Source organism: Bufo gargarizans, chromosome 1 (assembly GCF_014858855.1).
Source record: "Bufo gargarizans isolate SCDJY-AF-19 chromosome 1, ASM1485885v1, whole genome shotgun sequence".
In the NCBI taxonomy this organism is placed as follows: domain Eukaryota; kingdom Metazoa; phylum Chordata; class Amphibia; order Anura; family Bufonidae; genus Bufo; species Bufo gargarizans.
Genome location: NC_058080.1, coordinates 387,346,681 through 387,374,650, shown reverse-complemented (window position 1 = coordinate 387,374,650; position 27,970 = coordinate 387,346,681). Strand labels below are relative to the sequence as shown.

Sequence of the window (27,970 nt, the reverse complement as noted above, 5' to 3'; positions counted from 1 at the left end):
AGGCCAAAATATCCTCATGGTCCAAAATGTTTTATTTCACAGCCTTGGTTTTCTTTAACTCCGCTTCAGCAAGAGGCAATGGTATGTGGAGCTGTACGGTGTCAGCAAACTGCTGGATACATCTGAAGGTGTCAAACGTCGTCTTCTCCAGTTCTTCAAGATGTCGCACACAATTTCCAGCGTTAAAATAAAACCGGCTTCCTTCCAGCAGTTTTTTTGTTTTCATGGAATAGCACAGAATGGATTTTTTAAAGAGACAATACAAATTTCTTAGGTGAGCGACTTCTGCAACTGCACAAATCAGAAGAACGCCGACTTTAGCTGTGCAAACTCCGCATTTCAGGTAGATATAAACGCAACCTTCCAGACTTGGGCTTACATCATATCGTATCGGCACTACCTTCTGTACTTGTTTAGTAACCGACAGGAACGCTATCAGGTCCAACACTTCACTGGAGTCGCACACTTTGCGTCCTTCTGTCAGTATTGTGTTGCACACTTTGCACATAAAGACAGATCTAATGTCGGGAAACAACAATGAAGAAGACCCCGCCATGCCTAAAAGAAAACAGAATGGTAAAGAACAAGAAAAAAAAAACAATAATAGAAAAGCTTATATTCAACTTTATTCACACCGCCCTCTGGCAACAAACGGCTTCACCGGAGGAGAATGGCGTGTAAGGCCGAATGCATACAGCCATATAGATCATACGAGTGTAGTACTGTAGTGCGGCATGAAGAGCTCGGCGTCATAGCAACCAATGACGCCGTGCGCTCCTGCTCTGCCAGGATACCACGGACCGCTCACTGCCGTGTGCATTCGGCCTAAATGTGATATAGTAAAGCACAGTCAGCGACAATATTTAGAATATGACAGTTGATAATTAGGCAAAGTGATGGATATTTAGAATCCCTTATTTGGAGGCAATGTCCAAGCTATCCAGCATTAAAGGGCTTCTGTCACCCCACTAAAGTGATTTTTTTTTTTTGGGGCTAGTGAAATTAGTTATATTGCGATATGACAATATAATTGTGTTACTTACTTTGATCCAGCAGTTTCTGCAAAAAACGAAGTTTTAATATATGTAAATTCGGTCTCTACCAGCAAGTAGGGCGGCTACTTGCTGGTAGCTGCTGCAGAAATCCGCCCCCTCGTCGTGTTGATTGACAGGACCAGCCGGGATCTCCTCCTCCGGCCAGCCCTGTCGGCATTTCAAAAATCGCGCGCCTGTGTTGATTCGGCGCAGGCGCTCTGAGATGAGGAGGCTCGTCTCCTCAGAACTCCCTCAGCCTGCGCCGATGACGTCTTCTATTTCGGTGATGTCATCGGCGCAGGCGCACTGAGGGAGTTCTGAGGAGACGAGCCTCCTCATCTCAGAGCGCCTGCGCCGAATCTATTTCCGCTAACTTGTGCCAAAAAAATAAATAAAAAATTTCTATGAACTCGCCATGCCCTTAAATACCTAGGGGTGTCTTCTTTCCAAAATGGGGTCACATGTGGGGTATTTATACTGCCCTGGCATTTTAGGGGCCCAGAAGCGTGAGAAGAAGTCTGGGATCCAAATGTCTAAAAATGCCCTCCTAAAAGGAATTTGGGCCCCTTTGCGCATCTAGCCTGCAAAAAAGTGTCACTTTACATATACCCATGCTGGGTGAGATAAATATCTTGGTGAAATGCCAACTTTGTATAAAAAAAAGAAAAAAATGGGAAAAGTTGTCTTTTGTCGACATATTTCTCTCACCCAACATGGGTATATGTAAAAAGACACCCCAAAACACATTCCCCAACTTCTTCCGAGTAGGGCGATAGCAGATGTGTGACACTTTTTTGCAGCCTAGGCGGGCAAAGGGGCCCACATTCCAAAGAGCACCTTTCGGATTTCACAGGGCATTTTTTTTTTTTTTTACAGATTTTGATTTCAAACTACATCTCACGCATTCGGGCCCCTAAAATGCCAGGGCAGTATAACTACCCCACAAGTGACCCCATTTTGGAAAGACGACACCCCAAGGTAATCCGTGAGGGGCATGGTGAGTTCCTAGAATTTTTTTATCAAAAGTTAGCGGAAAATTATGATTTTTTTTTCTTACAAAGTCTCATATTCCACTAACTTTTGACAAAAAATAAAAAAACCTCCATGAACTCACTATGTCCATCGCGAAATACCTTGGGGTGTCTTCTTTCCAAAATGGGGTCACTTGTTGGTTAGTTATACTGCCCTGGCATTTTAGGGGCCCAAATGCGTGAGAAGTAGTTTGAAATCAAAATCATTTTTTTTTTTACCCAAAGACATGTAAAACAATACAATACATTTAGGGGAAAATGCATATTTAGATGTCATTTTTAAAAAAATTTTTTACAACTGAAAGTAAAAAAAAAATATGCCATTTTAAAAAAGAAAAATTCGTAAAATCTCGATTAATAACAAAAAAATTAAAATTGTCAGCAGCAATGAAATACCACCAAATAAAAGCTCTATTAGTGAGAAGAAAAGGAGGTAAAATTAATTTGGGTGGTAAGTTGCATGACCGAGCAATAAACGGTGAAAATGGTGTAGTGCAGAAGTGTAAAAAGTGGCCTGGTCATTAAGGGTTTTTCAGCTAGGGGGGGGGGGGGGGGGGGGGGGGGTTTGAAGTGGTTCAAGGAGGACCCATTTTGTCAAATCATTGCCGCTGCAATCAGCGGTGTAACAAATAACCATGGGGCCTCTCTCCACCATGACCACTATTAGCAAAATGTTAGAAACACTTATGACTGGTCTCCCTAACCTACGGGGATAGCGCGCACAGCGATGTCGCAGTACGGGGATAGCGCGCACAGCGATGTCGCAGTACGGGGCTCTCTGGATGCGGCATTGCCAGATCTTGCATAATAGTCTATGGGACTGGCGAGCGTTGCGAAGGACTAAAGCGGGGGCTGGATCTACTTGTCCCTCATGACAATCTACTTGTCCTGATATAAAAAATACATTTTAAATTAGGGATCGACCGAAAATCGGTTTAAGCAATATTATTCGGCCGATATTTAATATTTTGACCGTTATCAGCATCTATTTTGCCGATATCCCGATAACGTATTGGGAACACAGATTGCGCTGCTGTCAGCGCTCTCCGTGTTCCCTAAGCAGCACAGAGAAGGAAGCAGTGTTTTCCCTCCCCCTGTGCTGCCGCTAATGAGAGGAAGGAGGACAAGAGAAGGGGAGGGGCTGTGGCCACTGCGCCACCAATGAAGAGAAATCTCTCATTAATTCACATACAGGAGGCGGGAGCTGGCTGTAGAATCACAGACTGCTCCCGACCTCTATGAGCAATAGCTGCGATCTGTGGTAATTAACCCCTCAGGTGCAGCGGATCGCAGCTACTGCTCATAGAGGTCGGGAGCCAGCTATGCGATTCTGCAGCCAGCTCAAGCCTCCTGTATATGAATGAATTAGAGATTTATCTTTATTGGTGGTGCAGTGCAGTATTCATCATTGGTGGTAGTGGCCACAGGATCCCCTCTCCCCTGCTCCTCCGATCGGAGCCCCAGCAGTGTAATCCTGGGGCTCCGATCGATTACCATGGCAGCCAGGATGCTATGGAAGCTGAGGCTGCCATGATAAGCTCCATGCTGCTGTGTGCACACAGCAGCAGGGACAGTGTGAGCTCCATAGAGATCTATCAGGGTGAATAAGACAAGGGTTCTAGTCCCTAAGGGGGCTAAAAGTTAGTTTTAAAAAAAGTTCGTAAAAAAAAAAAAAAAAAAAATATATAATATATATATATATATATATATATATATATATATATATATATATGTGTATTAATGGAAAAGAAAGTTCTATATAAAAAAAAAAAAAAAAAAAACACGCGTTAATAAACATAAATTTCAGCAGATTTGTGTAGGATTTTTTATAAAAATGAAAATTCCCAGAATATCGGTATAAATTATGGGCTATCAGCCTGAAAGTTCACAAATTATCGGCCCAAAAAAAATTTAAATAAATAAAATCTATATTGGTCGATCCCCATTTTAAATCAATACCATATTTCAGTGCACCGCCACGCTTCCTTATGCAGGGAGGTGGCTGGCTTGTGTTCCAGTCTTTGCGGTGTGAAATGACTAAGTTTAGTCCTCGTTCAGACCAGATGATTCTGTCCAGAATGCACTACATTGCGGCTGGCTCACTATGTTGTGGGGCAGGAGGGGGTGTGACGATCTATTGAAGTGAACGGCACCGTAGCCACAGCCACAGCCGATCGGATGCACAGGATCGCAAGGCACAATTATGCCTGAGGACCGGTCAAAATGCTGCTTGCAGCATTTTGTTTGGACTGGACCACAGGCATAATGTGCCTTGCGAGCCTGTGCAGCCGATCGCATTGCAGCCGTTGGGCATGGTTATGGTGCCAATCACTTCAACAGAACACTACGCTTACTCCTGCTCCACAATATAGTTAGGATATTTTCACACTAGCAGCAGGACAGATGTTCACCCTGTCAGATCAGTACTGCCGCTATTTCGCCGTGCTGCCGTTATGTCCAGATTGGAATAGGGACGGGGGCGGAGCTTCTATGCAGCACGGCGAAAGGCCGCTGGACTAAAAGTACTGCATGTCCGACGGCCTCTCACCGCGAACTGTCGTGCTGCGCCGGAGCTCCGTCCCCATTATAGTTAATGGGGACGGTCCTGCGAAATAGCGGCAGGACTGATCCGACAGGGTGAACAGCCTGTCGGATCCATCCTGCCGCTAGTGTGAAAGTACCCTTAGCCGGCCGCAATGCGGTGCAGTGCATTCTGGACAGAATCAGGCCGTAATGCACTGCCTGGTGTGAACAAGGCCTTAATGTGATCACAGCAATTAGTTTAGTGCACACTCTTGCTCTCAGGGCTGTGGAGTCTGTAGATAAATGCCCCGACTCCTCTGCATTTAATATGCAAATGTATTTTATACATTCCTTGAAGGAAAGAAAGGTAACAGTATAGGTCTTCTAAAGTGTATTAAAATCATATAAGTATCCCCCGTCCACCTTATAAACACAGTAAACTGAAGTTTTATAACCTGGTAGAAGCGTCTTCATTCTGCCAAAAGGGGCGGCGTTTCATCTCCACTTGCGCCCAGCCAGCCGCCCCCAACTGCCGTTTTGAAGCACCGCCCAGCTCATCAATATTCACTTCGCTGGGCAGCTACTACTGTCCCTGACTGCTGGCGCATGCCCAATACAATCCTATGGGCATTGGCCTCTAGTATTAACCCATTCTGAGGTGTAAGAGAGCAGCGCTCTGAACAGTACCCAGCGCATGTGCATACCGAAAAGGCTGAAGCAGCCTCGAAGATGCTGCCTGAACGCAGGCGTGTTGTGATCCCGGCCAGTGAGGGTGCCGGGCGCATGCGCTGAAGATAAGATGGAGGCCGATGTAAATAGAATTGTATTGGGCATGCGCCGGATCTTGTGCAGTCAGGGACAGTAGTAGCCGCCCAGCGAAGTGAATATTGATGGAGGCTGGCTGGGCGCAAGTGGAGATGAAACGCCGCCCCTTGGGCAGAATGAAGACGCTTCTACCAGGTTATAAAACTTCAGTTTACTGTATTTATAAGGTGGACAGGGGGGATACTTATATGATTTTAATACACTTTAGAAGACCTGTACTGTCATATATATGCCTAAATATGATTATTGGGCCTGTCAGTGTCCCTTTAAGCTGACAATCTGAGTTTACAAGTTTTTATAGCCTTCGCTGAATGACAGCAGTTTTTAAAATGGTTTACAGCTTCAGTCTTGAACTATTGACTATCCATTCCCTTCACTTATACAAGTGCCTAGTCCTGCAAAAACATAATCAGTTATCAGTGAGAGGCTAGGCTAAACATAGGCATTGCGTTCCCTATAACAACAGAACACAACACAATGGAAAGTATAAGAATTGCCGCTCTTTAAATGCGTTGCGTGCCATATAGTGAAGCATATGAAAAGCATGCTATTTCACGGTCACTTAACATGTTCGTTTTGCGGTAACGTGACGCACTGCATGCATTGGCCTTTATTCTTACAGTAGAAAAGTAATTAAAGGGAATCTGTCACCTGCTTTTAGCATTCTAAGCTTTCAACATTGCCATGTTCAATAAAGTACCTCATTTCCTGCAGTGGTCTTCTTACTTTATTTCTTTTTGTCATTTTGATAATTATTATTTATTTTTTTTTTTAAAAGCTAATGAAGCTCTTTTCGGATATGCTAATGAAGCTCCAAGGTGCCCTGAGGGGCGTTTTTTTCCTCTCAGGAGCCCAGTGACGCCCCCCTGCAGTGCCCAGCCTGCCTTAATTTAAAGCCCAAGAATGCCTCCTGATCCTGAAATAACCTCCCACAGCCTCGGCAAGTGGTTCCGCCCCTCGCCACGTCATCTTCTACCTTCAAGAAATGCCCCGTTCTTCTTCCTGTTGGCCGCCAGAAATCATGCGCAGTACTGCTTGCGCGGTCATCAAGCTCCTGAGGGCAACAGCCTCAAACGTCTCACTGGGCATGCGCCGAGCCCAGTGACGTAATCTGAGCCCTGTTGCCTCAGGAGCTTGATGATCATGCAGGTGGTACTGCGCCTGCGCGAGATTTCTGGTGCAGTGATCAGAAAAAAAAAATATTCTGTCACTGCGGTGGGGTGGACTGAGCGCAAGTGTGCGCACAAGATCGGGCGAACACTGCGTTTGTTGTAGAGCCTATAGAACATGTTCTATTCTTGCCTGCAATTGCGGACAAGAAAAGGCATTTTCTATATAGTTCTGGCAATGTGCGTATCTGCAAAATGCGGAAAGCACATTTCCGGTGTCTGTTTTGCGGATCTGCAAAACACATACGGACGTCTGAATGGAGCCTTACAGGGGGGTGATCAGGTGTTAATAAGGGGTTAATAAGTGACAAGGCGGGGGAGGAGAGTGAAAAATCTGACCTAAAAGAAACAATAGAAAAATGGCGAGACTAATTCAAATAGATAAAAAGAACAGGTACCTACCTTGGAAGAGAGGAAAACGATCAGAAAAACCTAGGAAAACAAAAAATAAAAACACATTAAGAAATTGAATGGCAAAAATAAGTATTCATAACCAAATCCATAAAGAATAAAACAAGAAAAATAAATATAAAAAAATAACCAAACACAAAGTAGTAAACTAAAGTCAACTTAAAGGGATTCTGTCACCTCCCTTAACCCAAAAAACGATTTCAGCCATGAAGCACAGCTTACCTGGATTAGGCTGTGCTCTTTTATCTTGTAATCCGTCCAGCAGTTTCTGCAAAAAACGACTTTTATTGATATGCAAATGAGTCCTGAAGGTGCCCAGAGGGGCGTTTTGTTCCTCTTAGAGAGCCCAGTACCGCCCCTCTTACAGTGCCCAGCCCGCCTTCCTTGCACTGTCTAACCGCCCCCAGCCTGCCACAGCCTCTCCTCCCTCTCCCTCACGCCGAACGAACTCTGGCACAGGCGCAGTACCCACTGAGGGCTGCGCCTGTGCGATCAGCAGGAGACTGAGGGCAGGAGCTTCATCCTCGTCACTGGGCATGCGCCGAGCCCAGTGACGTCCGATGCTCGCTCTTCCCTCAGTCAGCAGAAACTGACAGTTTTTTGCAGAAACTGCTGGACGGATTACAAGATAAAAAAAGAGCACAGCCTAATCAAGGTAAGCTGTGCTTCATGGCTGCTTTAAAATCGTTTTTTGGGTTAGGGGAGGTGACAGAATCCCTTTAAAGGATAAAAAATAAAAATGACCAGAGAAACAGAAAGATCATAAAAATATACAGTCAGGAGATAGCGCAAGTACCCAATAGGTACCAGTGGAAGATGAATTGATAAGCACATAGATAATAAGGGTACATTCACACGACCGTATTATTTTTTCCGCGTTCGATCCACATCCATTCCGCATTTTGCGGAATAGAAGCGGACCCATTCATTCCTATGGATGAATAAAATGTGTGGACAATATTCAGTATGTTGTCCGCATTTCTATTCCGCAAAAATATGAAGCATGTCCTGTACGGACAATAGTAGATCGGTCCGCACCACCATTCAAGTCAATGGAACCGCAAATTGCGGATGACCTACGGAATGGTTTCCGTATGTCCTCCGTTTTTTTTTGCGGATCTGTTTACGTATTTTTGAAGGCCTTAATTATTTTGTGTTCTTTTTTTGCGGACCGTAAAAAACGGAAGACATGCGGAAGTCATTTGTCCGTAAAATGCGGACACACGGTTCCGTTATTTGCAGACCGCAAATCAGAAAGGATTACACACGGTCGTGTGAATGTACCCTTATAGAAAGAGAAGAAAACCTAAACTCTCAAGACAAAATAGAAGTGCAGAAGATCGCAATAGCAATTTCAAGATCATATGTTTTAAAGTAAAAGCGCATATCAGGCACCTGCTAATAAAGATAAAACGAAATTCTAAGTATTAGGACATGCGCAGATCAAGAGAGAAGAGAAGGCAATGTTGCCAAGTTCGAAATAAGCGCAAAAGCAATTGCCAATACCAGAAGAATCAAAGTGCAGAGACATGTGTGGGATGAGGCCAATTATCGCGAGACCCCTTAAAAAAAAAATTATCGCGAGATCCAAAAAAACATCAGCAAGCGAACATAGCCAATACTAGAAAAATTTAAGGATAACTGTCACACTTAGACCCCAATTTCAATTTTCATATATGTAGTTACTAATACCATGACGTTCCAGAATCAGTTACTATTAGGGCTGTTTCACACGAGCGGATGCCGTGCGTGGCATCCGCTGCGTGAAAGGGTGCCAAGACCCGATGCAGACTGCAGAGGCACGGAGCATTAACATGACTGATAATGCTCCGTGCCTCTCTGTGACCTCTTTACTACGAAATCACAGTGACAACTTTATCTCACTGTGATTTCGTAGTAAAGAGGTCACAGAGAGGCACGGAGCATTATCAATCATGTTAATGCTCCGTGCCTCTGCAGTCTGCATCGGGTCTTGGCACTCTTTCACGGAGCGGATGCCACGCACGACATCCGCTCGTGTGAAACAGCCCTTAGACTGACTTACCCCATATTTAAAGAGGACCTTTCACTAGTTTAAAAACTAAAAACGAACTATATCAGTGGGCAGAGCGGTGCCCAGGGGTCCCCCTGCACTTATTAGTATGTCTGGGCACCGCTCCGTTTGCCCGGTATAGGCTCCGGTGTCTGCAGCTCCCTCTGTTGTACTGGGCGGAGTTTTTGTATTAGGGTTGTCCCTTGCTGCAGCGCTGGCCAATCGTAGCACACAGCTCATAGCCTGGGAAACCCCCCGTCACTTATTAACCCCTGATCATTCTATTTGTCACATTTTGAAAATGATGATTTTTTTTTTCTTACAAAGTCGAAAGGTGCTCTTTGGAATGTGAGCCCATTTGCCCACCTAGGCGCAAAAGTGTCACACATGTGGTATCGAAGTTGGGGAATGTGTTTTTTTTGGGGGGGGGGGGGGGGGGGGCATTTTACATATACCCATGCTGGGTGAGATAAATATCTCGGCAAAAGACAACTTTTCCCATTTTTTTTATACAAAGTTGTCACTTGACCAAGATATTTCTCTCACCCAGCATGGGTATATGTAAAATGACACCCCAAAACACATTCCCCAACTTCTCCCGAGTACGGCGATACCACATGTGTGACACTTTTTTGCAGCCTAGATGTGCAAAGGTGCCCAAATTCCTTTTAGGAGGGCATTTTTAGACATTTGGATCTCAGACTTCTTCTCACGCTTTAGGGCCCCTAAAAAGCCAGGGCAGTATAAATACCCCACATGTGACCCCACTTTGGAAAGAAGACCCCTCCCAAGGTATTCAATGAGGGGCCTGGCGAGTTCATAGAATTATTTTTTTGGGGGCATAAGTTAGCGGAAATAGATTTTTTTTTTCTCAAAGTCTCACTTGCCGCTAACTTGGGACAAACATTTAAATCTTTCATGGACTCAATATTCCCCTCAGCGAATACCTTGGGGTGTCTTCTTTCTAAAATGGGGTCATTTGTGGGGTGTTTGTACTGCCCTGGCATTTGAGGGTCTCCGCAATCATTACATGTAAGGCCAGCATTAGGAGTTTCTGCTATTCTCCTTATATTGAGCATACAGGTAATGAGATTTTTATTTTTTTCCGTTCAGCATCTGGGCTGAAAGAAAAAAAAAAAAAAAAACTAACGGCACAGATTTCTTCCTTCGCATCGATCAATGTGGATGAAAAAAATCTCTGCCAAAAAAAAAAAAAAAGGGGAAAGGCGTCTGCCAGGACATAGGAGCTCCGCCCAACATCCATACCCACTTAGCTCGTATGCCCTGGCAAACCAGATTTCTCCATTCACATCAATCGATGTGGATGAACAAATCATTGCCGGGATTTTTTTTTATATACAAAGTGTTTGCCAAAGCATATGAACACCGCCACCTCCTCAGCCTTGGCAAACGTATCTTTTACCGCAGAGGAGAAGTCTAGTCTTGCAGCGCCGCATACACCGACTTGAGTGTAATCTGACAACAGCGCAATGCTTCAGTCAGAACGCACATCAGTGCTGCAGCTAGTCGATCAGTTGGTCCACCTGGAAGGTAAAAAAGAAAACAAAAAAGAAAAAAACCAGGCCGCAACGCAATAATTTTATTAACTTTATAATAACCTTTGAACAGAACATATAAACTTTATTTAACTTTTGAAACTGAACGTTAACTTTTTTGCTTACTGGTGTTTGTTTTTTTACCTTTATAGGACAAACCTCTCCTTCCCCATGGGACAATGTGCAAAGTGCCCAAAGATGTGGGGAAGTGCATTATGCACTTTGTCCCAGGTGAAAGGAGAGGTTTGCAGCAGCTCTGTGTGTGAATGGGCCCTAATAGCCCTGTGTGCCTGTCCTGGTGAGATGTGATCCCTATGCTAGGTGTACCTGTGTGTGGTACTTCCGGAAACACTCCCCTAAGCATAGGGCAGGGTGGTCAGGACAGAAATAGCGGGTGTCACGCCTTATTCCACTCCTGCTACAGACACATCTTTTTCGGGGTGACGGTTGGGTTGAGGTACCAGCAACGACATTGGGGAAATGTCGCTCGTGTAGATGGCTAACTACACTGGTGGATGGGGCCACAGAACCTCCTGGGTACAGGAGGTTCTCGATCTCTTCCTGAAATTTGAGAAAGGATCGTGTTCTCCCAGCCTCAATGTAGAGAACAAAACTATTATACAGAGCCAATTGAATTAAATATACAGACACCTTCTTATACCAGCGTCTGGTGCGTCGGGAAATTAAATACGGAGACAACATCTGGTCATTGAAGTCCACCCCTCCCATGTGAAGGTTATAGTCGTGGACTAAGAGGGGATTTTCAATGACATGGGTTGCTCACTCAATTTGGATTGTCGTGTCTGCGTGAATGGAGGAGAGCATGTAAACGTCACGCTTGTCTCTCCATTTCTCCGCAAGCAGTTCTTGGTTACACAAGACAGCCCTCTCCTCCCTTGCAAGACGGGTGGTAACGAGCCGTTGGGGGAAGCCTGCGCGACTAGTTCTAGAAACAAATGCCTGAATAGGGCCACACTTGTGTAGAAATTGTCCACATAAAGATGGTACCCCTTGCCAAATAAGGGTGACACCAAGTCCCAGACTGTCTTCCCACTGCTCCCCAGGTAGTCAGGGCAACCGACCGGCTCCAGGGTCTGATCTTTTCCCTCAGACACGAAATTTGTGGGTATAGCCTGTGGCCCTTTCACAGAGCTTATACAATTTGACCCCATACCGGGCGCGCTTGCTTGGGATGTATTGTTTGAAGCCAAGGCGCCCGGTAAAATGTATTAGGGACTCGTCTACGCAGATGTTTTGCTCAGGGGTATACAAATCTGCAAATTTCTGGTTGAAGTGGTCTATGAGGGGCCGAATTTTGTGGAGCCGGTCAAAAGCTGGGTGGCCTCTGGGACGTGAGGTGGTGTTGTCGCTAAAGTGCAGGAAACGCAGGATGGTCTCAAATCGTGTCCTGGACATAGCAGCAGAGAACATGGGCATGTGATGAATTGGGTTCGTGGACCAATATGACCGCAATTTATGCTTTTTGGTTAGAGCCATGTTGAGGAGAAGGCCCAGAAAAATTTTAATTTCGGAAACTTGGACTGGTTTCCACCGGAAAGGCTGGGCATAAAAGCTTCCCGGGTTGGCGGATATAAATTGAGTGGCATACCGATTTGTTTCTGCCACAACCAAGTCCAAGAGCTCCGCAGTCAAGAACAGCTCAAAAAAATTCCAGGGCCGAACTGATCTGAGCTGTCTCAACCCGAACTCCAGACTGGGCGGTGAAAGGGGGAACTACAGGTGCGGCTGAAGTTGGGGACTGCCAATCAGGGTTTGCCAGCACCTCAGGGATTCTACGGGCCTGTCTGTGCGGTGGCTGCGACGGGGTCACCACTTCACCATGTTGCTGGTACTAGGTCCAGGATGGGCTGCGCTGCTGGTGTATGCCTCACCACGTAATCCGACAGCACCAGCCCCACTCTGCTGCCCTTGAAGCGGATCCTGCGCAACCTGTGGTCTAGCGACACGGGGCCGGGTACACCTGGTGGTATCAGGGACCTCAACCTCCTCGTCCGAACTTTGAGTCAGACTGCCAGTGCTTTCTACAGGTTCATATTCTGACCCGCTAGATTCATCAGATGAGGGTTCCCATTCCTCATCCGACTGGGTCAGAAGCCTGTAGGTCTCTTCAGGAGAATACCCCCTGTTTGACATTTGGGCTACTAAATTTAGGGGTATTCCCTGAGACTACCCAAGAAAAAAAGCAAGCCTGTCTTACAAATGGGAGGCTAGCGAAGTACCGGAGGCCGCTGCGGTTGATAAAAAATATCAAAACTGATTTTTTTTATCGTCGCAGCGCTTGTGAAGTGATCAAAAAAAAATATATATTTGTTGTCACTGGGGCGTGGAGGGCGTGGGTGAACGCACGTGTGGGCAACCGATCAGGCCTGATCGGGCAAACACTGCGTTTTGGGTGGAGGGCGAGCTAAGGTGACACTAATACTATTATAGATCTGACTGATCAGTTTTGATCACTTACAGATACTATAAAAGTACAAATGCTGATTAGTGATACGTTAATCAGCGAATAAGTGACTGCGGTGCGGTGGGCTGGGTGCTAAACGATCGCTAAACTACCTAACCAAGGGGCCTAAACTATCCTAAAACCTAACAGTCAATACCAGTGAAAAAAAAAGTGACAGTTTACACTGATCACTTTTTTGCCTTTCACTAGTGATTGACAGGGGCAAGAAGGGGTGATCAAGGGGTTAACTGGGGTGCAGGGGGGGTGATCTGGGGCTGCGTGTGGTGTTTGGTGCTACTCACTGTGAAGCCTGCTCCTCTGCTGGAACCAACCGACCAAAAGGACCAGCAGAGGAGCAGGGAAGCCATTTAACACATCATATTTACTAATATGATGTGTTAGATGGCTTGTGATTTGTCATTTTAAAAATCCGAAATCTCGCGAGATGATGCACGGATGCGTCCAGGAGGAATGAATCGACCGCCTCCCGGACGCATCCGTGCGTTACATGGTCCGGAGGCGGTTAAGCACAGGTAAAAGTAGGCAATACAGGGAACAAAACTGTGGAATTAAGGTTTAATTGAGTACACAGGGAAAAGTTGAAATAGGGCCACAAAGGAGATATTAATCACAGTGCTCCAGACTAAAAAAAATTCCTGGTAGCCATTGGCTGCTGAACTGAAAAATTTAGTCGCCAAATCGAATCAAAATTTTGGTATCGTGACAACGCTACGCCGATCAGATCGGCATAGGGTTGTTTTGATACCAAAACCGGAATTAGACTTACCGGTAATTCAGTTTCCATGAAATCACCATGACGGCCACAAGGAGATTGACCCATGACCTCTGTGGGGGCAGGAAACAGAGAAGAGGTTAAATTGCCCCCTCCCACCACCGCACCTCAGTGTTCCAAAGATATCAAGTGCCAGAAGTGTCCTAGTATTTCCCAGTATTACACCATACCAGAAAAATACCGGTGAAAACCAAAATTTCAACAAAAGAAGGGGAGGGAATGTATGGGCCGTCATGGTGATTTCATGGAAACTGAATTACCGGTAAGTCTAATTCCGGTTTTCCCATATCATCACCATGACGGCCACAAGGAGAGTTCTAAAATTATTTTTTATGGGTGGGGGCAACCGCCTGGAGAACCTTCTGACCAAAGGAGAGGCCAGAGGTTCCAGACAAGTCCAAACGGTAATGTTTCACAAATGTGTGAATACTAGACCAGGAGGTGGCCCTGCATATATCATCCAGGGAGGCCCCTGCTCTTTCAGCAAAGGTAGTAGATACAGCTCTGGTAGAGTGAGCTCTAATATTGGAAGGAGGATCCAGATTCTGGTTCTTATAACATAAGGTAATAGTGTCCTTAATCCATCTTGCAATGGAGGATTTTGAGGCCCTGGATCCCTTATTCCTTCCAGCAAATTGGACAAGCAGACTGTCAGACTTCCTGAAGTCCCTAGTGGCTTCCAAGTATCTAATGACTGTACGCCTAACGTCAAGGAAATGAAATTTCTCTTCCTCCTGATCCTTGGGATTGTTGAAGAAGGATGGAAGTAGGATCTCCTGGCCTCTGTTGCGGTCTGAGGCCACCTTTGGCAGGAAACCTGGGTCTAGTTTAAGCACAATCTTATCCTCAGTGATGGTAAGGTATGGTTCCCTAATGGAGAGAGCCTGAATCTCTCCCAGTCTCTTGGCAGAGGTAATTGCTATAAGAAAGGCAGTCTTGAATGAAAGCAACTTAATTGAACAATCCTCCAACGGCTCAAATGGGGAACACATAAGATTGTTGAGAACTAAATTTAAGTCCCAGGTTGGGCTGCGGGACCTAAGCGTGGGTCTCAGTCTACGTGCAGCTCTAATGAATAGTTTGATCCATCTATGGTCTGCCAGGTCGGAATCAAAGAAGGCGCTCAATGCCGAAATTTGAACCTTTAAGGTGGATGGAGAAAGGCCCATGTCCAGGCCCCTTTGTAGAAATTCCAGAATTTTCTGGATACTGGGCCCCACAGAATTTGGATTCTCTTCGCCCGACCATGAGCAGAATCTCTTCCAGATCTTCAGGTATATCGCGGAAGTGACTTTTTTCCTAGAACATCTCAGGGTGGCTATAACCTGGTCTGACAGGCCCTGAGACCTTAAGAGGGAGACCTCAGGATCCAAGCCGTGAGCTTCAGGAACTCCGGATGAGGATGTAGCAAAGGACCCTGGTATAGGATGTCCCCCCTGAGTGGGAGTCTCACTGGTTCGTCTATTGCTAGCTTTAATAGAGGGGCGAACCAACTCCTCTTGGGCCAGAACGGAGCGATCAATATTACCGTGGTTCTCCCCTCCTGAATCTTCTGAATGACCCTCGGGATGAGCGGCAATGGAGGGAATGCGTACCCTAGATCCCAGCACCATTTTAGGGAGAAGGCGTCTACTCTCCAGGGATGGTCCCCGGCATTTAGGGAGCAAAATGTTTGCACCTTCGTATTTCTCCTTGATGCGAACAGGTCTATTGTAGCAAGCCCCCATCTTTGGGTTAGCATATTGAAGACCTCTGGGTTCAGTGCCCACTCTGTATGATCTACTACCTGTCTGCTCAAAAAGTCCGCTTCTAGATTCAGGGATCCCTTCAGGTGCATTGCTGAGATGGACTTTAGTTCCTTTTCTGCAAAGGAGAAGATCTCCTCTGAGATACTCTGGAGTCTCCTTGATCGAGTACCCCCTTGGTGTTTTAGGTAGGAGACCACAGTCACGTTGTCCGATAGGACTTTCACGTGCTGATTTCGTATCAATTGCTTGGCGGCGAGAAGGGCTTCTCTTACTGCATACAGCTCCCTGAAATTTGAAGACTGAGCAGATATCAGACGCTTCCACGTTCCTTGGAAATGGGCTCTGTCGATTTTTGCTCCCCAACCGGATTGGCTGGCGTCCGTGAAGACGGTAATTGACGGTGATCTGATCCATGGGACTCCCTGGGACAGATTCCTCTCCTTCGTCCACCATGAGAGGGACCTCTTTACTAATCCTGGGATTGGGAGCTTGGAGTCCAGAGAACCCTTCTTCTTGTTCCAGTGGGACAATAGCCAGGTCTGAATCACACGGCAGTGAGCCTGTGCCCACTCGACAGAGGGTATACAGGAGGTTAGGAGGCCGATTAGGCTCATTGCTTCCCTCACTGAGCATTTTTTCCCCCGTTGAAAGCGCCTCACCTTGTTTATCAGGGACTGGATTTTGCTCTGCGGAAGAAAGGTTGACTGAGTTACGGAGTCTAGAGTAACTCCCAGAAATCTCACCTTCTGGGATGGAACCAACATTGACTTGGGTTCGTTCACTATCCAACCTAGTTGAGATAGGCGGGACAGAAATACTTCCAGGTCCGACAGCAGGAGATCTTTTGAGTCCGCTATGACTAGGAAATCGTCCAGATATGGCACTATATTAAATCCCTCCTGTCTGAGAGGGGCTATCATCTCTACCACAAGTTTGGTGAAGAGCCTTGGAGCGGCTGAAATCCCGAAGGGCAGTGCTATAAACTGGAAATGACGAATCCGATTGGAAGGGTCTAGGATAGCAAATCTTAGAAACCTCTGATGATCTGGGTGAATGGGGACGTGCAGATAGGCGTCTTTTAGGTCGATCGAGCACATAAATGCCCCTAGCTTTATCAACGGTACTAAGGATTTGAGAGACTCCATCTTGAACTTCCTGTAAAGAATAAACTTGTTCAGTTGTTTTAAGTTTATGATGGTCCGGAAGTCTCCTTCCTTTTTCCTTACTAAGAATAGGGTTGAATAGTACCCTTGACCCCTCTGAGATGCGGGGACCGGGATTACAGCACCCTTCTTCACCAAGTCCTGGACTCCTTGAAAGATATTTAGGTTGGAGAGTCTGGTAGGCAACCTCGTGATGACGAATCTTGCAGGGGGGAGAGAGGTGAACTCGATCCTGTAACCTTGCTGAATGATGTCCAGGGCCCAGGGATTTCTTGATGTTAATGACCATGGACCCAGGAAATCCTTCAGTCTCCCCCCTACAACGGCGTCATTGTTTGTCCTCGGATTTGGATTGGGGCTTGAGAAGGAAGCCCTTTCCTCTACCCCCTTTGGGATAAGACCAGCGGCCTGACTTGCCTTTCCCTCTAACAGACTTGTTCTGTCCGCCGTAGGACCGAAAGGACTGGTTCTTCCTAAAGGACCTTTCCTCTGGGAATCCCTTTTTCTTGTCGGCCGCCTTCTCAAGTATCTCGTCTAGGACCGGCCCGAATACATATTCTCCTGAAAAGGGGATGGATATCAACTTTAGCTTAGAGATTCTATCGCCCGACCAGGACTTCATCCACAAAGTCCGACGAGCCGCATTGGAAAGCCCTGCCTCCCTAGCACAGAATCTGATAGACTCAGCAGATGCATCTGCCAGGAACCCTGTAGCTGATTTAAGTAGCGGTATGGACTGCAGGATTTCTTCCCTGGAGGTCTTACTGCTTAGGTGGTTCTCAAGTTCCCCTAACCACAGGTACATAGACCTGGCTACCGACGTTGCCGCAATGTTGGTCTTGATGTTAAACATGGAGGCCTCCCAAGCTTTCCTTAAAAGGGCATCTGCCTTCCGCTCCATGGCGTCCTTCAATTGGGCAGCATCCTCAAACGGCAGGGCAGTTTTTTTGTTAACCTTTGCCACCTGCACGTCAACTTTAGGGGTCCCGTCAAACAGCTTAGACTGAGAGGGGTCGAATAATAATCGATTTTTAAACTCTTTGGAAATCCCCAATCGTTTCTCAGGTTCTGACTATTCCTCCAGAATCATTTGTCTAATGTGTTCGTTTATGGGGAAGACCCTGGATTTTTTCACCTTGAGTCCCCCAAACATTTCGTCCTGAATAGAAACGGACCTAGGGGTCTCCTCAATCCCCATTGTTGCTCTGACTGCCTTTAGCAAGTCATTCATCTCCTCCGAGGAAAAATAAAACTTCCTATTATTTTCGTATATCTCCCCCTCAGAGAGAGATGGATCATCCTCCCACTGCGTGGAAGTAGAAGCTTTATCGCCTGCATCCTCTGATCTGGAGGAAATAATCCTGGAACGCGGACGCTTGCGAGAAGGCTCGTCCTGGGGATCAGACGGAGCAACTCTAGCGGCCCGAATTTCTTCCTGAACCACCGATCTGATATTTTCCATAAGGGACGACTGTTCCTGCTGGATTACATCAGAAATACATGCTTTACAAAGCTTCTTTCCATATTCGTCAGGCAGTTTCCTTGCACAAGAGATGCAGCGAGGAGGTTTTTTAAACTTTTTTTGCGCCTCTTTAGCCTGAAACAGATATGGAAATAGCGGTATCAGAAATAAGGCTTTGGCAAAAAAGAATATCGTGCCATAAGACAAGCGGATCCCCAGAGGGATACTTACAGGAGGCAGAGGGGGAGCATCCAGCTCCATAACAGTTTGTACCTCAGGACCTGACATTTCTGTAAGGTAAAATGCAGCTGCAGTACTCACAGACCTCAGATCAGCGTCCTATGGCAGCTCCCGCCTTTTATTCAAATTGCTCTGCTCCTGCGCTTTACTTCCGGGTTGCGGCCGAACCCGGAAGTGACGTCACCGACGTCGGCGTGCGCACACGCCGGCCGCTACCAGCCCGACCCAAAGGGGAGGAGGAAGATTGCGGCCCGGGAGCAGGCTCCAGACCAGCCGGAGCGAGTCCTCCCGATACCCCCCAGCCCAGCATGAGCACGCGGCCGCCGGCGGACTGGGGGAGCTCCGACGAGCCTCAGGTAACCAGGAGGCCCCTGGAGACAACGAAAAAATAATAAAACAAAATCCTATCTTCATCTCCCTGCCACCGCAGGGAGACTCTTCTCTGACCCTGGCCACAGTGGGGACAGGAACACTGGAGGTGCGGTGGTGGGAGGGGGCAATTTAACCTCTTCTCTGTTTCCTGCCCCCACAGAGGTCATGGGTCAATCTCCTTGTGGCCGTCATGGTGATATGGGAAAATTTTGATTCGCTTTCATCACCATAAAAAAGTATTGCGATACTCAATACCGCGCAAAAAAAAAAAAAAAAAAAAAAAAAAAAAAAAAAAAAGGTGACAAGGTGACTAAAAAATGGTGAACGCTCACCGCATAGGAGATATTTTTTAATAATTTAATAGTTTGGACAGCGCTATGTAATATGTTTATTTATTCTTTATATATTTTATATGTAAAATTGGGAAAGGGGGGATTTAAACTTAATATTTTAGGGTACTTTCACACTAGTCGTTTTCTTTTCCGGCGCTGAGTTCTGTCCTAGGAGCTCAATATCAGAAAAGAACTGATCAGGCATATCCCCATGCATTCTGAATAGAGAGCACTCCGTTCAGGATGCATCAGGACGTCTTCAGTTCAGTCATTTTGACTGATCAGGCAAAAGATAAAACCGCAGCATGCTACGGTTTTATCTCCGGCGAAAAAAAAACTGAAGATTTGCCTGAATGCCGGATCCAGCATTTTTTCCCATAGGAATGTATTAGTGCCGGATCTGGCATTCAAAATACCGGAATGCACCCACACTAAATCCGGACCCATTCACTTCTATGGGGCTGTGCACATGAGGGGTGATTTTCACACATCACTTGTGCATTGCGTGAAAATCGCAGCATGCTCTATGTTGTGCGTTTTTCACACAACGCAGGCCCCATAGAAGCTAATGGGGCTGCGTGAAAATCGCAAGCATCCGCAAGCAAGTGCGGATGCGGTGCGATTTTCACTCATGGTTGCTAGGATGAAAGTCTATTCACTGTATTATTTTCCCTTATAACATGGTTCTAAGGGAAAATAATAGCATTCTTTAATACAGAATGCATAGTAGAAGGTCAATATAATTAACATTGGTGGCGCAGTGCGCCCCCCCAATATAAGAAACATTGGTGGCGCAGTGCGCACCCCCCCAACACCCCAGTATAATAAACATTGGGGGGCGCAGTGTGCCCCCCTCAATATAATAAGCATTGGTGGCGCAGTGTGCCCCCCCCTCAATATAATGAACATTGGTGGCGCAGTGGGCAGTGCCAATGAGGGTTAAAAAATAAAAATTAACTCACCTCCTCCAATTGATCCCCTCCTGTTCTTTCTTCAGGACCGGTCAAAGGACCTGTGGTGACATCACTGTGCTCATCACATGATTCATCACCATGGTAATGGACCATGTGATGAGCTCAGTGACGTCACCACAGGTCCCGAAGAAAGAACAGTAGACCGGCAGCTACGCGATCAACTGGAGGAGGCGAGTTTTTTTTTTTTTAACCCTCATTGGCACTTCCCACTGTGCCACCAATGTTTCTTATACTGGGGTGTTGGGGGGGGGGGCCACACTGTGCCACCAATGTTTCTTATACTGGGGTGTTGGGGGCACACTGTGCCACCAATGTTTCTTATACTGGGGTGTTGGGGGGCGCACTGTGCCACCAATGTTTCTTATACTGGGGTGTTGGGGGGCGCACTGTGCCACCAATGTTTCTTATACTGGGGTGTTGGGGGGCACACTGTGCCACCAATGTTTCTTATACTGGGGTGTTGGGGGGGCACACTGTGCCACCAATGTTTCTTATACTGGGGTGTTGGGGGGGCACACTGTGCAGGGAGTCTAAGAAAGAATCGAATGAGTCACTAAGTCGGATCTTTAGTTCTTTTCACCTGTGACTCATTCGATTCTTTCTCCCTGTACTTGTCAGTGACTCAGAGCTGCTAGTGCTTGCCTTGCCTCAGCTCTGATTGGTTGGTGGGCGGGGAGGGGCTGGCAGAAGCAGCTTCCACTCTAGGATCAGATTACACTCCTCCCGAGCCCCTCCCCTCCCTGCTACCAGCGTCTGTGTGCTGTGACCGAGCCGACTGAGACTGAGAAGAACGGGGCAGAGAACTATCATCTCCTGTGCCCGCCGCTGTTCTACTGCAGAGCTGCCGCGGAGGGTCTAGTCGCAAATGGCGACAAGACTAAAAAGTCTTGTCGCCATTTGTAAATTCTAAGTCGCATTGGCGACCATTTTGGTCGCCATCTGGAGCCCTGTAATCACCATAATCCAATACTCAAAAAAAAAAAAAAAAAAAAAAACACGACAGTTATACTTTAACCACTACCCGACCGCCTAACGCAGGATTGCGTCCTGCAGGCGGTCGGTCTGTTCCTCCTCGACGCGCCATCTCGCGAGATTTCCTGTGAACGTGCGCACACAGGAGCGCACGGTCACAGGATCGGAAGGTAAACTAGTAGATCTACAGCCTGCCAGCGGCAATCATTCGCTGCCAGGCTGCAGATGTGATTTTTTTTTAACCCTTGAAAGGTATATCAGATGCTGTTTTGTTAACAGCGTCTGATTTACCTGGTCCTCTGGTGGTCCCTTTTGCTTGGATCAACCACCAGAGGACATAGGCAGCTCTGTAATAAGTAGCACCAAGCACCCCCCCACCCCCCCCGTAACTTATTAACCCCTGATCACCCCCGTCAGGCTCCATTCAGACGTCTGTATGTGTTTTGCAGATCCGCAAAACACGGACACCGGCAATGTGCTTTACGCATTTTGCGGATCCGCACATTGCCAGAACTATATAGAAAATGCAATTGCGGACAAGAATAGGACATGTTCTATAGGCTCTACAAAAAACGCGGTGTTCGCCCAATCAGGCCTGATCTTGTGTGCACACTTGCGTTCAGTCCACCCCACCGACAGAACTTTTTTTTTCTGATCACTGCAAAAACACCGTTACTTTTGAGGGGCATAGCGAGTTCATAGAAGATTTATTTTTTGGGCACAAGTTAGTGGAAATTGATTTTTTTGTTTCTTACAAAGTCTCATATTCCACTAACTTGTGACAAAAAAAAAATCTCACATGAACTCCATACCCCACACGGAATCCAAATGCGTGCATTTTTTTGACATTTATATTCCAGACTTCTTCTCACGCTTTAGGGCCCCTAAAATTCCAGGGCAGTATAAATACCCCACAAGTGACCCCATTTTGAAAAGAAGACACCCCAAGGTATTTCGTGAGGGGCATGGCGAGTTCATGTAAAATTTTCTTTTTTGTCACAAGTTAGTGGAATATGAGACTTTGTAAGAGAAAAAAAGAAAACCATTTTCCGCTAATGTGTGCCAAAAAAATAAAATAAAAAATATTCTAGGAACTCGCCATGCCCCTCACGGAATACCTTGGGGTGTCTTCTTTCCAAAATGGGGTCACTTGTGGGGTATTTATACTGCCCTGGCATTTTAGGGGCCCTAAAGCATGAGAAGAAGTCTGGAATCCAAATGTTTAAAAATGCCCTCCTAAAAGGAATTTGGGCCCCTTTGTGCACCTAGGCTGCAAAAAAGTGTCATATGTGGTATCGCCGTACTCAGGAGAAGTAGGGCAATGTGTTTTTTTTACATATACCCATGCTGGCTGAGAGAAATATTTCTGTAAAATGACAACTTTGTATAAATCAAATGGGAAAAGTTGTCTTTTGCCAAGATATTTCTCTCACCCAGCATGGGTATATGTAAAAAGACACCCCCAAACACATTGCCCTACTTCTGAGTACGGCGATACCACATGTGGAACACTTTTTTGCAGCCTAGGTGCGCAAAGGGGCCCAAATTCCAAAGAGTATCTTTATGATTTCACAGGGCATTTTTTACGCATTTGGATTCCAGACTTCTCACGCTTTAGGGCCCCTAAAATGCCAGGGCAATAAATACCCCACAAGTGACCCCATTTTGGAAAGAAGACACCCCAAGATATTCTGTGAGGGGTATGGTGAGTTCATGTAAAATTTAATTTTTTGTCACAAGTTAGTGGGATGAGACTTTGTGAGAAAAAAAAATAATAAAAAAATCATTTTCCGCTAACTTGTGACAAAAAATAAAAACTTCCATGAACTCACTATGCCCATCAGCGAATACCTTAGGGTGTCTACTTTCCCAAATGGGGTCATTTGTGGGGTGTTTCTACTGTCTGTGCATTGTAGAACCTCAGGAAACATGATAGGTGCTCAGAAAGTCAGAGCTGCTTCAAAAAGCGGAAATTCACATTTTTGTACCACAGTTTGTAAACGCTATAACTTTTGCGCAAACCAATAAATATACACTTTTTTTTATTAGACATGTAGAACAAAAAATTTAGAGAAAAATGTATATAGAAATGTAGTTTTATTTGAAAAATTTTACAACTGAAAAATGTCTTTTTTGCAAAAATTTCGGTCAATATGAAAAAAAGCAAAAATGTCAGCAGCAATGAAATACCACCAAATAATAGCTCTATTAGCGAGAAGAAAAGGAGGTAAAATTAATTTGGGTGGTAAGTTGCATGACCGAGCAATAAACGGTGAAAGTAGTGTAGTGCAGAAGTGTAAAAAGTGGTCTGGTCATTAAAGGAAACCTGTCACCAGGATTTTGCGCATAGAGCTGGGGACACGGGCTGCTAGATGGCTGCCCATGTCAGCGATGCGCAAGCTAGAGCATGCGCAGTGTCGGCATCATGTTAATTACTTGTACTGGCATCAGCACAGGGAACGAACTACGCATGCGCTAGCTCACGTATTGCGAGATTTCGGCGCTCGAGCTCTGTGACGTCAGCCAGCAAGGAGGCGATTCGGCGGTGCTGGGCTCCTTTCCGCTTGACTCATCTCCGGCTACAGGACTGATATCAGGTCATTTGCATATCAATCAAAACTGTTTTTTAACACAATAAAAGCGCAGAGAGCTATGGGACCTGGGTACTGCAGATGTGCCATCAGCCATCTAGCAGCCCATGTCCCCAGCTCTATGGCCAAAATTCTGGTGACAGGTTTCCTTTAAGGGGGTTTAAGCTAGGGGGGCTGAGGTGGTTAAAGTGTGGAGACATGCGCGGGATGAGAGCAAGTATCGCGAGATAATGCACGTCAACAAAAAGAGGAGAAAATTTTAAAAGCATTGAATAAAGTTGTGCATACCTAATAGAACAAAACAAGGATAAATACTATTGGTCAGAATACGATGATGTCAAGCAATAGGAGGTATTAAATGCATCTTGCCACGACGATTTATTGCACACTGCCCGATTCCCTAAAGACGCCAGGTAGCTGGCGAAACATGTCGGGGGGCAGTGCATGAGGCGATTTTAAATATTAGGTGAACCCAATGAGTGCAATATATAGAAGGAACTAATAGACAACAGGAAAAGTCTGGAGCTAGCGCGCAGCTACCAGGGCAGAGAATAACACTTGCAATACAGCATTAGAATAGGGGTTAGATAAGATATCTATGCCTGGGCGCCACTTCGTTCGCCCGGTATAGGCTCCGGTGTCTCAGCTCCGTCTGTTGTATTGGACTGATTTTTTTTGTAGGAGGCGTGTCCCTTGCTGCAGTGCTGGCCAATCGCAGTGCACATCTCATAGCCTGGCTATGAGCTGTGCGCTGCGATTGGCCTGCGCTGCAGCAAGGGACACGCCTCCTACAAAAAAAAATCAGTCCAATACAACAGACGGAGCTGAGACACCGGGCGAACGGAGTGGCGCCCAGGCATACTAGTAAGTGCAGGGGGACCCCTGGGTGCCGCTCTGCCCACAGGTATAGTTAGTTTTTAGTTTGTATACTAGTGAAAGGTCCTCTTTAAGCCTCTACATGTGTAGGGTACAGGTACTTTCACACTAGCGTTTTTCTTTTCCGGCACATGGGGCTCTATACCGGAAAAGAACTGATCAGGCATATCCCCATGCATTCTGAATGGAAAGAATTCCGTTCAGGATGCATCAGTTCAGTCTTTTTGACTTTTCAGGACAGAGATAATACCGCAGCATGCTACGGTTTTATCTCCGGCCCAAAAAACTGAACACTTCCCGGAATGTCGGATCCGGCAGAACGGATCCAGCATAGTGGTCTGCGCATGCTCAGACCAAATAAAAAATAATTGCTGGATCTGTTTTTCCAGATGACACCGGGAGACGGATCCTGCATTTCAATGCATTTGCCATCAGTTTGCGTCCGAATTGCCGGAATCCTCTGCCGCAATTGTGAAAGTACCCTAACATTTGGCAATGCCGCATCCAGAGAGTGGAGCATCCTGCTGGAGCTCAGAGGGGCAGTGTGAAACAGCCCTTACATTTTCCATGGCACCATACAGACCTGTTACCCCTAATTGCGCCATATGTCTGAGCATAGATAGGCCCCGTAGTAGTTGCTATGCCCACTACCCTGGTAACTATGCCCATGTGCACAATAATGGCTTTCCCTTACTGTCTGTTAACCTGTTGCTCCCCGCCAGTGGTTAGACAATTCCAAGCATCCAATGACAGCCGCTGTATGGGAGAATCCTATACTCACTGCATTAAAAACGTACTTCGTATTGACTGTAAGTCTGAGAGAACCTTGACAGACAGACGCACTCCGTATTGACTGTAAGTCTGAGAGAACCTTGACAGACAGACAGACGTACTTCGTATTGACTGTAAGTCTGAGAGAACCTTGACAGACAGACAGACAGACGCACTCCGTATTGACTGTAAGAACCTTGACACAGACTCACTTCGTACTGACTGTAAGTCTGAGAGAACCTTGACAGACGCACTTCGTACTGAGTCAGACGCCCAAACAGACCCAGCTCCTCAGGAAACACGCGCGGCTCCAACCGTCACTAGTCTCTGGTTGGCGCCAGTCTAGAAAGGCGTGTCTGAATCTCACGTTATCCAATCAATAGCGGGGAAAGCCGAGAAGTGGGCGGGTTTTGGGCTGCTTTACCAATGAGCGCTTGGCTGGCAGCCTTGGTTGGCATTTGCAGACTGCAGGATCCACGTGACATTAGAGGTACAGTGCCCGCGTTCTGTAGATATATGGTGGTGCTTCTTGCTAGTAGTAGGAAAGAGCTCCATGAGGGCTGGTGGCACGGCCATATTCAGTTGCCTGCAGATTTGGGGATAATGGGTGGCCTTGCCGATAGGAATGGCAGAGAGTACATGCAGATAAATGTCTTCTGTTATTAATTCAAGGTCAAGCTGATGAAAATGAGAAGGTTTCAGAGGACACTATTGTGTTTGACCTGTATCTGTTAGTTATGTCCTTTAACCACTTGGATAATGGAGATTGTTTCGTTTTTGCGCTTTCATTTTGTCTTCCTAGAGCCATACCTTTTTTTACGGTGTAGTGGGAAGCCAGAAAAAACATTCCGAATGGGGTGGCAGAATTCTGCCACGTTTTACTGGTTTTGTCCCTACCTGTTCCCTATGCGGCAAAACTGACCCTTACGGGCCCTTCGTTCTCTGGGTCGCTTACAAATATACCACATGTGTGTAGGTTCTTTTATGTTTCAATACTGAAAAAATAATAAAACCTTTGAAAAAAATATATATTTTTCTTCTCCCTGAAGGAGATGTCCACAGAGAAAGACTGCGTCTCCTCCCCATTGCTCATTATTAGCATACTGAGCGTGAAATTTGCGGCGGGTGGTGGGCATAACAGATTTTATATATATATATGTAAATGAAGCAAGTAAAAAGCCCAAGGAGCTGTTAGTAACGTTTCCGGAGCCCAGCACCGCTCCGCATACTCCAAATCTCCTTGCTCCCCGACGTCACAAAGCTACAGCGCCATAATCTCGTGATGTGCGAGCTAGCGCATACGCAATGTCTGCATAGTCTTTCTGTGCTGGCATCAGCATGTGCTAGCTCGCGCATCGCAAGATTACGGCGCTCTAGCTTTGTGACGTCGGGAAGCAAGGAGGAGATCCAGGATGTAGGGAGGTGGTGGACTCCTTCACAGTGGGCTTGGCTGGTCTCAGAGTCAGAGAACGCTGGACTCATCTCTCAAGCATGGAGGAGACAGGACTCATCTAAGGTTAATATATATGTATTTTTTTATTTTTTTTTGACACAATAAAAGCGCAAAGAGCTATGGGGACTAGGTATTGCGGATGTGCTAGCGGCTATCTAGCAACCGATGTCCTCAGTTCTATACACAAAATCCAGGTGACAGGTTCCCTTTAAGGACCAGGCCATTTTTTGAAAATCTGACATGTCACTTTATGTGGTGATAACTTTAAAACACTTTTACTTTTCCAGGCCATTCTGAGATTGTTTTCTCGTCACATGTTGTACTTTATGACAGTGGTAAAATTTAGTCAAAAAAATGTATTTTTCTTTAGAAAAAAGTACCAAATTTACAAAAAAAATTAGCAAATTTACAAATTTCAATTTCTCTACTTTTATAATAGGTAGTAATACCTCCAAAAATAGTTATTACTTTACATTCCCCATATGTCTACTACATGTTTGGAACATTTTGTGAATGCCATTTTATTTTTTGGGGACATTAAAAGGCTTAAGGCTGGGTTCAGACCTGAGCGTTTTACAGCGCGTTCCTACACGCTGTAAAACGCTCAACAGGCAAGAACCAATGATTCCCTATGGGAATGTTTCTCACCTGAGCGTTTTACAGCGCGTACGATCGCGCTGTAAAACGCCCGACGCCCCAAGAAGTACAGGAGCTTCTTTGGGGGCGTCTTGTCGCGCGTTCCCGTACATAGACTTCAGCGGGAACGCGCGACAATGGGCGTTCGCTTGTTCCGGAGCCGCGATTGTAAACGCGCATACAATCGCGCATAATGAGTGCTTCGTCCCGAACGCTCAGGTCTGAACCCAGCCTTAAAGTTTAGAAGCAAATCTTGAAATTTTTCAGAAAATTTCCAACACCCACTTTTTAAGTACCAGTTCAGGTCTGAAGTCACTTTGTGAGGCTTAGGCTACTTTCACACTTGCGTTCGGGGCTCTGCTTGTGAGTTCCGTTTGAAGGCTCTCACAAGCGGCCCCAAACGCATCCGTACTGCCCTAATGCATTCTGAGTGGATTAGGATCCGCTCAGAATGCATCAGTCTGGCAGCGTTTGGCCTCCACTCAACAGGCGGACACCCGAACGCTGCTTGCAGCGTTCGGGTGTCCACCTGGCCGTGCGGA

General features: G+C 46.2%; 2 protein-coding genes across 3 annotated transcripts in view; one reads left to right on the top strand and one right to left on the bottom strand.

Moving 5' to 3' along the window:
• Positions 1-14: 14 nt before the first annotated feature.
• On the bottom strand, positions 15-25,644 carry OIP5 (Opa interacting protein 5). The gene is made up of 4 exons (XM_044285596.1): positions 25,366-25,644; positions 7,216-7,261; positions 6,985-7,014; positions 15-558 (listed from the first exon to the last, which is right to left on the bottom strand). The coding sequence occupies exon 4, from the start codon at positions 554-556 to the stop codon at positions 32-34; it is 525 nt and encodes a 174-aa protein (XP_044141531.1). The 5' UTR covers positions 557-558; positions 6,985-7,014; positions 7,216-7,261; positions 25,366-25,644; the 3' UTR covers positions 15-31.
• A 150-nt stretch (positions 25,645-25,794) lies between these two features.
• Positions 25,795-27,970, top strand: part of GTPBP3 (GTP binding protein 3, mitochondrial) — a 125,198-nt gene continuing 123,022 nt past the window's right edge. For both annotated transcript variants that reach the window (XM_044285581.1, XM_044285589.1), the window contains exon 1: positions 25,795-25,829. The gene's annotated coding sequence lies outside the window, so the exon portion shown is untranslated. The remainder of the gene's footprint in view (positions 25,830-27,970) is intronic.

Excerpts from the sequence above, each read along its gene's own strand:
- OIP5 (XM_044285596.1), bottom strand. The coding sequence starts at position 556 with ATGGCGGGGTCTTCTTCATTGTTGTTTCCCGACATTAGATCTGTCTTT.